Source organism: Spermophilus citellus (assembly GCF_964194105.1).
Source record: "Spermophilus citellus genome assembly, chromosome: 11".
NCBI classification, from domain to species: Eukaryota; Metazoa; Chordata; class Mammalia; order Rodentia; family Sciuridae; genus Spermophilus; species Spermophilus citellus.
In genome coordinates, this window is record NC_138192.1 from 129,407,214 (window position 1) to 129,423,916 (window position 16,703).

The 16,703-nt window shown below is 37.2% G+C and overlaps 1 protein-coding gene across 8 annotated transcripts in view; it reads left to right on the top strand.

The window, feature by feature from the left end:
* DIS3L2 (DIS3 like 3'-5' exoribonuclease 2) overlaps positions 1 to 16,703 on the top strand; it is a 356,130-nt gene that overhangs the window by 187,664 nt on the left and 151,763 nt on the right. For all 8 annotated transcript variants that reach the window (XM_081261984.1, XM_081261982.1, XM_081261989.1 and 5 more), the window contains one exon: positions 28 to 201. In XM_081261984.1, the coding sequence (XP_081118110.1) occupies positions 28 to 201 (174 nt within the window). The remainder of the gene's footprint in view (positions 1 to 27; positions 202 to 16,703) is intronic.

A 16,703-nucleotide genomic window follows, 5' to 3' on the forward strand; every position in this document is an offset into this window, starting at 1 on the left:
AATGTTCCCTCTCTGTTCTGTCCACAGGCAGCTGGCTAAGAGTCTTGGGCAGGCTGGTGACATTGAGCCTGAAACAGAAGGGATACTAACAGAGTATGGTGTAGATTTCTCTGATTTCTCCTCAGAAGTTCTAGAATGTCTCCCCCAAAGCCTGCCCTGGACAATTCCACCAGAGGAACTCAGCAAGAGAAGAGATTTAAGGTAAATACCTGAAATACTTTAAGAAATCTCTAATATCTTCTGCCTTATAACCTATTTCCTAGGGGTTTGATGCAGAAGTTTCCGTCTTTCCACCAACATTCAAATTCAGTTGAGAATTCAGTGTTTCTTGAGTATTTAAGAAGCAAAACTGGCTTATGAGGTAAATCCAGCACAATACCATTTTATGTACAGTTCATGAACTCAGAATGGTTTTTATATTTTAAATGGTTGGAAATATTATAATAGTAATATTTCAAGGAAATTACATGAAATTCAAACTTCAGTGTCCATAAAGTTGCATTGGAGCATAACCATGCTTATTCATTTACAATAGCTTGTGGCTATTTTGCACTACAACTGTAGGGTTGGGCAGCTGCAACAGAGACCAGGTAGCCTGCAAAGCTGGAAATACTTACCATCTGGCCTTTTACAGAAGTTTGCTGACCCCTGTTCTGGACCATTCTGATTTCAAAAATTATAGGTGCCACTTCTTTTCTTCTCACTGTACCCATAGGTCTGGTCAAATAAAAGCAGTGTTATCTGGTTAGAAATGCTTCCTCTAAGTGGGCCTCTCTAGGCACAGACCAAAAGATTCAAGACTTCTGTGCTTGGAGTCTCATTTTAAAGCTTTACTTTTAGGTCTGGAATTCGTTGGAAAGTACTTTTGTGGTATTTTTATAACAACATCTTCTTTGAAGATGTTTCTTCATTGTGGGATGTTAGTTCTTTTCTGATATTTCTCTTCAGAATTTGGTTTCAGTACTGGCATTCGTTTTGTATGCCACATGGAGATATTTAGAACCAAGAAACTTTTCATACAACGCACTGAGGCTGTGGAAGGTTTTTACTAAGGTTATCCCATGTCAGAGTCTTTTCACCACACTTGGTCCCTCTGTGCAGCTGAACTTACAGTACCTTCCACTCTGGATGCCCATAACTCCACTGACTTTGAGAGTACTCTTCTGCCCCCTCTTGCCATTTTTTGTCAGTGTGGCTGGTGGAACACACATTATATTTGAAGTCAGCTGACCCAAGTTGCTATCCTGGATTTTTGTAGTATTCCCCTCTCTCCTGAGCTCTTGGTGGTGCATGGGTACATTATCTCCTCAGGGGCTCTGAGATCTGGGACCTCTGACCTTTATTTACCTCTGTGAATCTTGGTTTTCTCATAAACAGATCGAGAAGTTTGTTTGCTGAGATCTTTCCCTGAATTTAGGAAGCTGTAAAGATTTGCTGACAAAAGATCAGAATGAATGGCTGAACTTTTTTGTTTTAAGTATAATTTAGTATATCCATGCTGCATTTTTGACCAAGTATTTAAATGTACTTACTCTTTCCGAAAAAACTCTACTTCCTGAAGTGTACAAAGAATACCCAAAGAAGTGCACAAAGAAATATGTATGAGAATGATCACTGCCTTATTGTAAAAGTGAAACATTAAAAACAGTACTGATATACACTAATAAAGGAATGGTTTAATAACTTGGGTATATCCATATGATAACATTCTCTCCAATTGTGCCAAAAGGGGCTAGATGCATGTTGACTGTCCTAGCACTGTGGCCAAATACTGTTAAGTGAAAGAAACAAGTTTCAGAATAATATATGGGCCTATTCTTATAAAATAATATAATATAAAGTGATATAAGTATATATATAGAAAATGCATATAATACATATACACACAAGTATATATGTGCAGCAAAGAATCTAAAAGAAGGAAACTATTATCATAATAATATTCCCATGGGGAATGAATTCAATGGAGTGGTAAGGAGGTGGGGAAGTAATATTTTACTTTTCATTTTGTATACCTCTGCATTTTTCAAAAAAAATTAACTTTATTATAAATACAAATGTAAGAAAATAGATGTGCTCTTCTTTTCTAGCGTGTCTACTAGCTGCAGATAAATACTAAGCATTGAAGAAGTCACAGGGCCCAGTATTCCTCCAAGCTTCTCCCTACCATTTCTCTGGCCCTCATTGCCTTGGACTACAGAATTACAGAATATACAAGGCCTTACTCTGCAGAAAGCCTCTGTTAAAGTCTACTGTGCTTGCTGTGGAGGGATGGAAAGGTAGAGGGACTTTAGGATGCTGTGTGCCAATTTAGTGGAGTAACAAGGATTTAAAAAAAAAAAAACAACACTACTTAAAGCTTCAAATATGTTTTTCCCTGTCTGCTATCTCCAGAATTATATTTTTAAACTTCATATCTGATTTTTTTTATTCTTTGCTTTAAGAGTCTTTCAACTGTTTCCTGATACCTTAGATAGAAATCTTAAACAGTGTTGAATATACATTTGTGTTTATGCATATGACTTCATTTTAACATTATAAGCAAATGTACTTCTTCACTAAACTATTATTTACATTATAAACACAGATGAAAGTAGAAAAATTAAAATGAAGTGAGAATGAAATAAATTATTAAATATTTTACTTCTACTTACAAAGGTGTAGAAGACCTGGTTTGTTCACATTAACAATTTGCTTTTGGTGAAAGTAATTTGATTAATTATTCCTTTTTGTTATGTTTACATTTTTTTCCATTAATTTGTTTTTAAATTTTGCTTAACAACTTTGAAATGGAAATTCAAAAATCTTGTTTAGTCCTATATATTTTGCTACTTGCTTTAATGGTTATAATAAATGAAAAAGATATATCTTTAGAAGATAAACTGAGCTCACTAAATCAATGCTCATTTTTTAGTCCTAGTAACCAGTTACGTTCCAATTCATTTTGAAATATATTTTCTCCCTGCCTGATGTCATACTTGTGGACTAATTGAAAGGCACTGCATCTTCAGTTTAGAATGTTTTTTTTTTGTTTGTTTGTTTTAAGATGGGTTCATAATCCTTGGTTATTCTTCTGATGTCATCTTAAAAATAGAAAATTCTATTAAGTTCAGGTGTGTGACAGTTTTTTAGTTTATATACTATGTCATTTTAAGCCTCAAACCATATAATCAATGCATTTCAACAAATCCAGTTTTTAAAATGTCATCTTCAAAACATAAATATTATTTTGTTTTCAAGATGCATTAACTTTTTTCTTAATATTAAAATGCCATCTTTATATTGAAGGGAAGATTTAATGTGTTTATTTTTCCTAAATGATATTCTGGGTAATATACGATTGGTGGCCATTATTTTTAAGTCATAATGCAGCTGGGGATGACTTTATGTCAGAAATAGAAGAAATGTCAGCTTTGCCATTTTTCTGGTATCAGTAGTATTAATAGTAATATTGATATTTTTAGATTAATATTTTCTTTAATCTCTGGATCTTAGCAGGAATATTTTTATTACTTGCCTTTATTATAAGAATTGGTTTAAGCTAAAACTAATCATATCTATATATCCATGCAGCTGGGCCTAAATAAATACCCTTTAATCATAGTGGGCTGAAAGCGTAGGTACCAAGGAGTGCTGAGGTCGTTGCCTCCTGTTCTGGAGTGCTGACTCATCTGCATGCCTCTCTTACCCTGTGGCCCAAACACCCAGTGAGGACACCAGAGTTAATTCATACGTTTGTATAGCTGTGTAGTCTTGATTAATTTCTTACTTTTTACAATAAAAAATTAATAAAGAGAAATATATTGAAGTGTTTGGATCTGATTAGATTAGCTTTTTCTTTGATGTTGTGATAGATAATAAACAGTTTTTCAGCCAACAGATAATTATTAAACACCATCCTGGCCACTAGAAATATGAACCAAAATGGACATGGTCTCACAGCAGAAGAACATAAGTCAAATGTATTAAACAATAGTCAAATATGGAATTGTAATGAAGGAGGGAGGCACTTGGTACAAGTACTTGAGATAGTGTGATTTCTTCTGCTCACGGGTTCAGTGTTCAAAGAGATTTTTTTAAAACCAGTATTTATTTTCTGAGGAATAACAAAGGAACTAGCATTTTCTAGCAAATGCTGAAGAATATGTGCTATATTGAATAAATTGATACATATTCTCTAAACTCCTAAAATCAACTCTTCTGTGTCTTTTTCCTTCTCCTTCTATCTCCTCTCCTAAAACATTTATTTTTGTTTATATATGTATAATATACATGCATATGTATATTTAACATATAGCTATAGGAAATACTAAAAACACTTGTTCTTCAGGGAAACAGGTTCATATTCAGTAAAATTACAGCAAAGAATAGCTAGTGTTATAATATTGGTATGAGTAAAGTGCCAAGGTCATTGGTATATGAGCTGAGGTCTGAGAAATGAGCAAGCATGGGGGAGCTGACCAAAGCTGTCTCCATTGTAGTGCTAGCTGTGTCAGCAGAAGGGCAATATGTGCCCCCGAGACTCTGAGACCCCAAGACCCTTCTTTGACAGGGCTTGGCAGGTCTTTGGTTTGGTAGCCTCTCCATCCCCGCTCCTATGTCACCCTGGCTTGGAGCCTGCAGTGGTACTCTGGCTCTAACTATGTCAGAACTTCTACATACCCATTTAGGTTTGGTATTTGAACAATTATATTTGGAACAGAAAAGTTCCATCAATCTTTAAACCTCATAATCCAATTATGTCAGTAAAATTCCAGTTTTTTAGTCCAGTGGAATTGGGGTAATATTTTGCAAACTGCAGTTGAGAGAAATAGTGTTTATTTTGAAAAGAAAAATGGTTGGTTAGCAATTTTTAAGAAGTAAAGCTGGTGTGAACTTGTAGGGGTGATCTGGCCCTTCTGATTGGGCTCACCAAATTTCTGGTCCTTTGGCTACCTTCTCTAGAGAATCCTTTCTTGTATGGCCTAGACTTGTAGCTCATTTTTAGTAGGGCATCTGAGGTTAAAAAAAAAAAAAAGAAAAACATCAGGAGCAACACCAATACCACAAATCTTTGAGGATCAGGAAGACACTGTGTCCCAGGAAACTGCTTAAAGGGGATGGTTGGTTGCATCAGAAGTCCAAGAAACTCAGTGTTATTTCTGAGACTGGATGCAGTTACTTCCCATTTCACTCATTGTTTTGTTTCATTTGTTGCTAAACTGGAATAGGAAACTAAAGCTTAAAAGCTCAATTAATGTGGAAAATGAAAATCTAAATATTGGAGAGGAAAATACCACACTAAACTAATTTTTATGTTTTTCTTGTAGTTCGTATTATTGTGGATCTTTGAGTTACATCACTTTTCAGTAAAGCTTCGTTGAAGTGGAGGTGGTTTCTATAGCTTTTTACAAGAGAGCTTGTGGGTATCTATTTCTTTACTATGCCCTCAATAAAAAGGAAGCCCAGTGACCTCCACTGGACCATTACAAATGTGAAACTTGGCACTTAAAATTGCTTGCTCTAAATTTTCCAATTGCTTCCCCCTTTTCTCTCTCTGTCTCCCCCTCTTTTTTTCCATTTAATGTCGTTCTGCCAACTAGTGATTTTATTATTATAAGTGGGACATTGTATTCACTTTTAAGAAGAAATATGAAGTTGGAGGTAAAATTACAACTGCAGCTTCTTGACTGCCAAAATAGAAAACAATGAGCTAAAAATACTGAGCATAGAAAGGGTGTTGTGGTAAGAACTATTAAAATATCTTCAAGATGGAAATGTTCCAAAAAGCCAGAAATTTCCTCTCACTCCAGGTAAAACCAACCTTGAAATAGAAATTTGAAAGGAGTGTCACGTAATACTAACATTTTTCAGGTCAACCCTTTTGTGGGAGAGATTTTAAACATAGCTAACTAACATTAAATAACTGATTCTTGCTGTTAATCAGGAAGTCCAGTGTGATTAAATTGCCCTTTAGAAAAGGTCCCCTTGGGAATTCAGTGTGGCAGCCTGGAAGGAGCTCTAGTAGTCAGTTCTAGCTTTCCCAGGACCTGCTGGCTGACTTTGGGGGAAATCAGTTAACTTTGGGAAGAGGTTGAGGGGAGCGAGCAGTTTCATCTTTTATAAGATGAACTTTTAACCAGGTTAGAATTTTCCAAGAGGTGTTGGTAGGTCAGGAATTCTTTGGGATTTTAATAGGTGTTATGGAGAAAAAGGATTCTGTAACCAAGTATTTTTTTAAAATAGTGGGTTAATAGATTTCTTAGAGCTTTTTCCCCTGGAAATCATCTCACTGAACTTGGTATTCCATTGAGTATTTTTTACAAATTAGCTGAACCAGACATTTCAAACCTTCTAGTTCTAATACTGCGGTAACTTTGTGTTTGAAACAATTCTTCTGAGTTAGTAAGAGACACCTCTTCTGGATTTGAAAGAAAATAGTATTCCATGGGCCACACAAGATGATATTGCAGGAAATTCGAGAGTTGTGCTTTAAATCTCAGTTTTTCCATTGCCAAGGGAACCCCATATTGCCTTAGCTAGAGGGAAGCAAGATCAAATTGTTTGGCATCAAGTAGAGAAGCTGTTATTGTCATTTGAAACTAATGGCAATATTATTCCTTTCATGTAAATCCCAACTCACTGTTGGTGAACTTACAGGAAACTCATAGATAGTAACAAGGATTAATGGATCCTAAAGTAGATTCACAACTGGGCATTCTTAGTTTTAAGTATGTACTTTCTTTAGTAATTTTCCATCCCATAAAACTTATGTTGATAAATAGCACTATTCTTAAAGAATACAAATATTCAAAGATGAATAGATTTTTGTCTTAACAGGTGGAAAAATGCCTACTGGCAAGAGAAGATAATATTTAAATCTATTTCCTAGAAATATTTTTATAGCATTGTAGAAATGTGAATGCATGGGCAAAATGACCAATTTCTACATACTATAAATAAGTTCTATTTGCAATTGTACTGTAATGATATATAAAAAAAATTTATATAGGTGACCTGTAACTTAGAGCAAACTGGAATATAGAGATAGCTAATAATCAGGGTGGCAAAGTGTTTTCACTGTTTTTTCTATTGATACACTATTCAAATACTGTAAATTCCACCCTTTTAAATTGTACAATTCAGTGGTTTCTTACACATTCACCAAATTTTGCAACCATTGCCATTATCTAATTCCAAAACATTTTCATCATACCCCAAAGAAATTTCAGTTAACTTTTACTCCCCACACCACCCACCTAATTTCTTGCAACCACTAATCTACTTTTAGATTCTCTGGATTTCCCTATTCTCAAATAGGCTTCTGTATTGTGTAGTTAGCTTCTTTTATTTAGCATGTTTTCTTTTTTAAAAATATTATTTTAGTTGTAGCTGGACACAATATCTTTATTTTGTTTATTTTTATGTGGTGCTGAGGCTTGAACTCAGTGCTTCATATGTGCTAGGGGAGTGCTCTACCACTGAGCTACAACCCCATCCCCTAGCAAGGTCCATTCATATTATAGCATTTATCAGAACTTCATTTCTTTTTATGGCTGAATACATTGTATGAATGTATCACATTTTGTTCATTCATCAATTGACGGACATTTGGGTTAATTCTGTCTCTCAATTAATATGAGTAATGCTGCTCTGAATATTTAGCTATAGGTTTTGCTGTGGGTGTGTATTTTCAGTTCTCTTGGGTATATATCTAGGAGTGGATTTTCTGGGTCATATGGTCTAGTCTCTATTTAACCTTTTGGATAACTGTTAAACTGTTTTCCAAACTGGCTGCATCATTTTACATTTCCACTGGCAGTGTATGAGTATAGCCATGGTGCAGATGTGAAGTATTAGCTCATTGTGGGTTTGATAGGTATTTGTGTAATGATTAATGATGCTGGACATAACCTCATGTGCTTCACTACCATTTATATGTCTTCTTTGAAAGACATACAAATGGCAATGAAGATAATTTTGGTGGACTGGGGATGTGGCTCAAGCGGTAGCGCGCTCGCCTGGCATGCGTGCGGCCCGGGTTCGATCCTCAGCACCACATACAAACAAAGATGTTGTGTCCACCGAAAACTAAAAAATAAATATTAAAATTCTCTCTCTCTCTCTCTCTCTCTCTCTCTTTAAAAAAAAAGATAATTTTGGTTATATTTTTAGTGTTGAAATTATAAGAGTATTTTATGTATTCCTAATATGTCATTTATTAGATATAACACTTGCAAATATTTCTACTGTTTATTGTCTTGCACTTTTTGGATAGTGTCTTGAAGCAAATGGTTTTCTAAATCTGATAAATGCCAGCTTGATGAATCTTCCTTATATTGCTTATATTTTTGATGTCCTAAGTAATCATTACTAAAAGATCACAAAGATTTACACATGTCCTTGTTTTAGTGAGCTTTAGTGTTGCTCTGACCAAAATACCCAACATGATCAATGTAGAGGAGAAAAAGGTTATTTTGGTTCACGGTATCAGAGTTCTCAGTCCAGAAATGGCCACCTCCATTACTCTGGGTCCAAGGTGAGGCAGTACCTCATGGCAGAAGGACATGGTAGAGGAAAGCTGCCCCCTCATGGCAGTGAGGAAGCAGAGAAGGGAGGGAAAGGGGGAAGGAGCTACAGGAAAGATGTGCCCTCTGGGGTATGACCCAGTGACTCCCCTCCTCCATTCATGCCCTGTCTGCCTATAGTTACCACCTTGTCCGTCCATTCAAACTAGGATGGACTGAATAGATTACAGCTCTCATAATTCAGTCATTTCACCTTGAATATTCTTGCCTTAACACAGGAGATTTGGGGAGACACTTCATATCAAAACCATAGCATATGCTTTCTTTTAAGAGTTTTATAGTGTTCTTATGTTAATGCTGATGATCCATTTTATAACCAGTTGTTCCAGCACCACGGAAAAGACTATATTGTTTGAAGATTCATTGCCCATTGAACTGCTGAAAATCAGTTGACCATAATTATAGTATAGGTTTTCTTGAGAGTATGGATTCTCAAGTCTATTCCATCAATCTAGGTCTATCTTTATGCTAGTATCACACTATCTGTATTATTGTAACTTTGTAGTAAGTTTTTTTTTAATCTATGTAACTGTAACTTTGTAGTAAGTTTTGAAACTGAGAAGCATGAGTCTTTCAGCTTTTATTTTCCACCCCCCCCCATCCTTAAGATTTTTTACTATTCTGGGTCCCTTACATTTTCATGTGAATTTTAGGATCAGTTTATTTATTTCTAGGGGAGGGGGAAAATGCATTGTGTTGAATCTCTAGATCAATTTGGATTAGTATTGCCATCTTACCAATATTAAGTCTTCTTACCTATGAGTATGCAATGTCTTTCCATTTATTAGGGCTTTAATTTCTTTCAATGATACTTTGTAGTTTTCAGTTAATAAGCTTATATTTTTTAGTTAATTTAATCCTATGTATTTTAATGCTATTGTATATGAATTGTTTTCTTAATTTTATTTTCAAATAGTTCATATAATATTGAGAAATAAAATTGATGTTTGTATAAAAATCTTGTATCCTGTAATCTTGCATAACTCATTATTGGATCTAATAGTTGTTGTGGGGGGATGGGGGGGTGTGCGGGGGCAGAGCAAGCCCCTAGGGATTTTCTTTATTGATAAGTTTATATCATCTGCAAATAGAGATAGTTTTAACTCTTCTTTTCCAATCTGGATGCCTTTTATTTCTTATTCACTTGCTCAAGCTATAACCTTCAATACAATGTCAAATGGAAACAATGGGAGTAGACCTTCTTGTCTCGTGCATAATCTCCAAGGGAAATCATTCAGCCTTTCAGTGTTAATTGTATGGTAAGCTGTAGGGGTTTTGTAGATACCCTTTATCAATTTGAAAGTGTTCCCTTCTGGTGTTCCCTTTTCTCATGAAAGGGTGTTAGATTTTAGTAAATGGTTTTTCTTTGTCTATTGAGATGGTTCTTTAGTAACACATTTCATAAAATTTGGTTTACTAGTGTCCTTGTGATGATTTTTTCTAAGGGATCTTAGTCAATAGTTCTCTTGTGATTTTTTTTTGACTCGTTTTGGTATGAGGATCACGCTGGCTCATAAAATAAGTTTTGGCTTAATTAGAAGAATTGGTGCTAATTCTTCTTTAGGTTTTTGGTAGAAATCACCTATGAGGCCATCCAGTGCTGCTTTTCAATCTCTTCTTGTTATAGGGCTGTTAAACTTTACCATTTCTTCTTAAGTCAGTTTTGGCAGTTTGTATCTTTCTAGAAATTTTGTCTTTGCATCTTGGTTATATAACTTATTGGCATACAGTTATTCACAGTATTCCCTTATAGTCTTTTTCCCCCCTTCGTGTGAAGATGGTAGTAAATTCTGCTCTTTCATTTGTGAGTTTTTTAATCTGGATCTCTCCCCCTGAACCCTTCGTCAGCTGGTCAGCATAACTAAGGTTTGTCAGTTTTGTTAACTTTTCATATGAATGTTTTCTCTATGATTTTTCTGTTCTCTATTTCATTTATTTCTGTTCTAATCTTTAATATTTCCTTCTTTTGATGGATTGAGTTCAGTTTGTTCTTCCTTGGCTGGAGTCTAGTAGTTCAAGATTAAGGTTCTCATGGATTTGGTGTCTGGTAGAGGCTCACATCCTCACAGATGGCACCTTTGTGCTGTGTCCTCTCATAGTGGAAGAGGTAGAGTTTCTCTCAGGTCTCGGTAATAAGGGCACTAATATCATTCATGAGACCATGTAGGCTCAGAAGGTAGAGCTGACCTCTCAGCCACCCATCTCCATGTGTGTTAGCTTAATTTTATACCTCATAGACTGGTTCACTATTTAGTTCCTAATTATCTGATGTGTCTTTTGCTCCCTTAATCTTAAAGGAGTGCTGTTTTTCATGGAAATTCTTGTTTCATTTAACTTAACTGCCATTATGTAATTCAAACTGAGTCCACAATGAGATATCAGTGCACAACTATCAGAATGTCGAAAAGAAAAGAGGCAATGTTGCTGAGAAGTTCTGACAATACCAAATGCTGTTGTGGATGCAGAGAATGTGGATCACTTGCATGCTGTCAGTGGGAATGTAAAATGCCACCCCCACTCCTGAAATGCTTTGGCAGTTTCTTAAAAACTAAACATAACCATCACACAACCCAGTAATTGCTACTCCTGGGCATTTATCCCAAAGAAATGAAAATTTATATTCTTGCAAAAACCTGTACACGGATTTTCATAACAGCATTATTTACAGTAGTGGTTAAACAAACTGTGGTGTATCCATGCCACAGGATGGCACTCAGCAATAGAGAAGGAGGAGCTACAGTGACATTTAACAACTGGGATGGATCTCCAGTAAATGATGCTAATGAACAAAGCCAATCTTGAAGGTTATATACCATAGCATTCTACCTCTATTACATTTTTGTAAAATCAAATTTCAGAACTGGAGAAGAGATTTGTAGTTGCCAGTTGATTGTGGAAGGCGGGACAGGAGGGAGTTAGGTGTGATCGAAGGATTTTTGAGATGGTTGTGCTCACGATCCTGAATGATGTGATGTTTACACGAACCCTGGCATATAATAAAATTCTATAGAACATAAACACTTGAATGAGTACAAGGGGGAATGGGAAATCTCAATAAGGTTGGTTGTATCATTATTGATTTCCTGGTTTTGACATTGTACTATCCTTTTCTAAGCTCTTACCATTGGAAACTGGATAAAGGATACACAGCATTGCTGTCATTTCCTACAACTGCATGTTAATCTGTGTTTCAAAAGGTTCAAAAAAATTTATAAAGGCAACAGATAAAGAGATGAGAAAGCAGCTCATAGGATATGAGGAACTTAGATGCTTTAAAGTGCAGGTGATCTTGGAACTTGATCTTGAAGGATAAATAGGATTTCGTTATACTTTTGTCTTATAATTATTTTAAAAAGAAGAAGAAAAAACAGTTGACATTGTTAATGGCTGCATGCTCAAAGATCTCTCAGTAGGGGGAGAAGCCCACATGGCTTTTGGATTGTATCAGTAACCTTAGGCTTGCTGGACATGGTGGGTAGTGGTGCATACCTGTCATCACAGCAACTCAGGAGGCTGAGGCAGGAAGATCCCAAGTTCAAGGCCAGCCTTGGCAATGTAGTAAGATCCTGTCTCAGTTACCAAAGGAAGATGACTAGAGTCAGAAAAATAGGCCTGTTGGTCAAGGAAGAAGTCTGGCTGGTAAATATCTGTTTAGGTGGATAAAAGTGGCATAAGCCTTTAAGGGAATCAGTATGTGCAGGGTGAGCTTGTAGTGTGGAGGAAAGAGGCAGGGAGAGACCTTGAGGGGCTGCACATTCCCAGGGAGAAACTTCTTAGGAGAAGTGGGTCTGGGGACACCAAAGATGGGCATTAGAAGAATTAAAGGATATGAGGAGACAAGGTTGGTGACAAGTGTGAGCTGCCCTGTGCTCTGTGACAGGTCAGCTGGGACAAAGCTGGAACTCGGGACACTGGATTGAATCATCAAGTTCTTTTTCATCTGGGTATCTCACTAAGGAGTGATTGGAGCCAAAACTAGATTAGGTCAGTGGAGGAGTGGGTGGGAGGTGTGAGAAGGTGGGGGCCTGAGTGGCCTGACTGTGCAGGGAGGTAAGGGGAGCTTGAGAGAAGCAGGGTCCCGAGGACATTTTTGTGAAGGGGGAGTATTCCAGCTTGGCCAGCAGTGTGTGAGGAGCTGTGGACGACATACACATTTTTGGATTCCTTTTCGGAAATTGCCTTCAGAGCCTGAGGCACATTTTCAACAGGCAAATCTTCATCTTTTGAGGGTGGATTTGATTTTTGAAAACAGCCAAGTCAGTTCAGAGCCAAGGGTGGTAAATCAGGTGGGTGATCAAGTTGGATAATCCAACTACAAAAAAAGGTATAATTATAAAGCAGTAAAACTGATTTTCTTGTGAAGCTCATGAATTGGCTTAGAAAGTGGTTCTTAAAGAATTCCAAAAGCTGTTGGAGCATTGTTGCCTTGTGTGAATGAGTACATGGAGTCCTTCAGCTCTCAAAAGAGGCAGAAAGAACTGTTACCTGTGTGCAGAAGTGGATCTTGTTCCAGTGGATTCCCTCCTCAGGCTCAAACGTAGCTGCCTATGGTGTTTGCCTGAGAGGTGGCTTAGTGGAATTACACCAGGGTTCATATATGGGAGAATCAAGAGTTTGAAGCTGTGATTGTTTAAACAGTTCTCCTGTGGTCTTTCAGATGTAATTAGAATTCCTAGGATAGGAGTGTTCCCACAAGCATAACAATGCTTTAAATGTGTGTTCAATTATCCTTTTCTATAGTCATATTTAATCGTTTCTTTTTGAATTAAAGTTATTTTGAAAATATTAAATCACTCACACACTCTTGAATGTCTCTTAGACCAGAGGCAGTGCTGGTCACATAGTAGGCCTCACTTATTATCCCTCTCCTATCTCTTCCACCATGTACACTAAGATAAATCACTTCCCTAGTAGATCATCTCTGTTAGTATTTGGCCAAAAATTTTGAGGATGAAAAAATAATATATGCAAAGTTTGAAGTTTTTCCCCTAGTTTTGTTAATACATCCAGACCAATCATTTATTGAATGGGTATCTTATACTTTTGTATACATCCATCCTCTCATTTAGTCATTAAAACTGCCCTGTGGGATACTTGTCCCTGTTTCGTGGACAATGAAACCGCGTCCCAGACAAGTGCAGCCGCTTGCCCAACTTCACATGGCTGAGAGTGGCAGAACTAAGACTGGAATTTGGTTCTGCAGTCTTGGAAGCTCTCACTCTCTACCCTCATGTCCACCTTTTTTAACCCAAGTTCTTGGTAAACATAAAAATATCAGTAAGAAACACTGTCCTCTTCCCCTGCCTTGTGATGAGAAAGTAGGAGTTGGAGGTTCCTTGTGACCAATTTGATAGCCATTCTGCTTCATGGAATTTGAATGGCAAAGGCAATGGTTTGTTTGTTTTAAATAAAGAGAAATAATGTAATTTCATTAAAATTTAGAACATCTATTCTTCAAAAGACACTGTAAGGAGAAGGCAAAACAAGCCACCTACAATTAAAAAGACTGACCACACCGCAGTTCTGGCAGCAATGTGGAGGAACTCTCATAGACCACTGTTGAGAATGTAAAAAGGTAAACTACTGTGGGAAACTACTTGGCACCTTTTAAAGAACTTAAACATATAGCTACCATTTGCTTAAGAGAAATTAAATCAGGAATTCATACCAAGACTTGTACAAATGTGACAGTAGTTTTACTTATTATTGGGAAAAGGAAAAAATTTCCAAATGGCAAAGCCAAAGGTTTTGAAGGTGATTTAAAAAAAAATTTTTTTTTTTTTTAGTTGTTGATGGAACTTTAATTTATCTATTTATTTATTTATATATATGTGGTGCTAAGAATTGAACCCTATGCCTCACACATGTCAGACAGGCACTCTACCACTGAGCCACAATCCCAACCCCAGAAGCTGATTTGTTTTTATTTTAATATCTTTATTTTATTAATTTATTTCTTTTTATGCGGTGCTGAGGATCGAACCCAGGGCCTTGCATGTGCTAGGTGAGCGCTCTACCGCTGAGCCACAATCCCAGCCCAAGTTTTTTGTTTTTAAATACCTTTTAGTTGTAGATGGACATGATACCTTTATTTTATTATTTTTATGTGGTCCTGAGGATGGAACCCAGTGCCTCACATGTGCTAGGTGAAAGCTCTCTACCACTGAGCCACAAGCCCAGGCCCAGGTGATTTGTTTTTTAAATGAAAACCTGATTGCAGCTCAGTGTGCTCCTTCCTCTGCCTCCCACCCCCGGGAGGCTGGCGATGCTTCCTGAAGTGGGCAGTCTGAAAGCTGTGAATGTAGCATCCTGTCATGGCTTCATTAATGAGAAAGCACCAGAGAAAGCCATGACAAGTTAGCCATTCTAGGAAACTTTCCACAGCTGTTTCATTAATTAAGACTTTTTTGGTCCCAAGAACAGAAACCACTGGAGCTCACTTAAGCAGAAGGGGGAATCTGTTTTAAGGATCCTGTAATATCTCCCAGAGTCCAAGGGCCAGGAACCAGAAATTGCACCGAGGCAGGAAACGCAGAAAGACTTTCCACTTCTCTGTTTCTGCTGCTTTCTGTCCATCCACTTCCTCTTCTCCTCTTGGAGGATTTGTCTTTGCTTCCTGCTCCCCAGCTGGTCAGCTGCTGTCTACAGCTCCCATGTTGTTGTCTTGACCTGTCCATACAAAGGGAAATGGATTTCTCCCTTAACCGTCCCCCCTCTTTCCTCTTTGCCTCTATCTTTCCCTTTTTCTGTCTCAATTCCAGATTCTAGGACAGGGATCAGTCTGCCCCAGTTAGGGCTCCGTGCTGGTGTGGGAAAGGAAGTGTAAGATCCGAAAACCAGTGTGTCTAATACTGCTACATTCAAGCCTGACTTCATGGACACTGTTACTCATTATTTTTCTATTCCAGGTGTTTGAAGTTTTTAAATTATTCTGATATCACAGGGATGAGATACAAGAATGTAATGGGGTCCACCCCAGCCCTACCCATTGCTTGGATTAAAGCCAGGTCTTCCTACATGCCTAGCAAGCCAGTGGCCCCTGAGCTACATCCCAGCCCTTTTTAAAATTTTATTTTGAACAAAGTCTCACTGAGCTACTGACACTGGCCTTGACCTTGGGATCTTCCTGCCTCAGCCTTCCAAGCCATCACGGCTAGCTAAGAATATAGTTTTTAGAGACGAATTTGGTTTGAATCTTCACTCGTTCTGCCACTTACTAGGTGTTTAATCTTGGGCTCTTCTGAGCTCTACTTTCTTTTAAAGTAAAAACAGTTTTGTTTTGTTTTGTTTTTGGTACCAGGGATTGAACCCAGTTGCACCTAACCACTGAGGCACGTACTCAGTCTATCTGTCTGTCTATCTATCTAGACAGGGCCTTGCTAAGTTGCTGAGGCTGGCCTCAAACTTGTGATCCTCTTGCCTCAGTCTCCCAAGTCACTGGGATTATAGGTGTGTGCCACTGCATCCAGCCAAATAATATATTTTGATGTCATTGCAGTGGAATTCAAGAACATGCATGGTACTTAGTATAGGATAAAGCGTCAGATACACTTAATGAAATATCATTCCTTCCTTCTTTTTGATGATCATTCAGGCAAATTACCATACTAAAAAGATGTTTAAGCCATATGAAGAGTAAATATTTCACACTATTTTCTGCCCTTGAATTCTACTCTCTCTTCCCACTTTGTTGGTCCCCTTTTTACATACCCCTGGATATCAGTATGTTTATAATCCAAAGGACTTTGGTTCTAAGCCCAGAAAAGTCTGTAGGGCAGTGTTCCCAGGTCATGGTTTGAAGTCCTAAGGAATCACCTATGTGAGCTCTATTCTCACAGATATGGTGATGCTTCTGGCAAATGGGCCTTTTGTAACTGCCAGCCTTTACTTCAGAGATTGGAGTTCAAAAAGCTCAAGTTTTTAAAATAGACTTAATTTGGTAAATTTATTTTCTCTTACTATTTGCCAGAAATTGAAATAGCTATTGTAATAATTGAAAACAATATAATTGAGGGAAACAGTTCTTTCAAAGAGAATCAACTTTAGAAGAAAATATGGTAAGTCTACACAGGAAACAATTCAGGATATTTTGGCAGAACTGGTTTATTGAAGGCTCGTGAAGAAGAATGGAGAAGC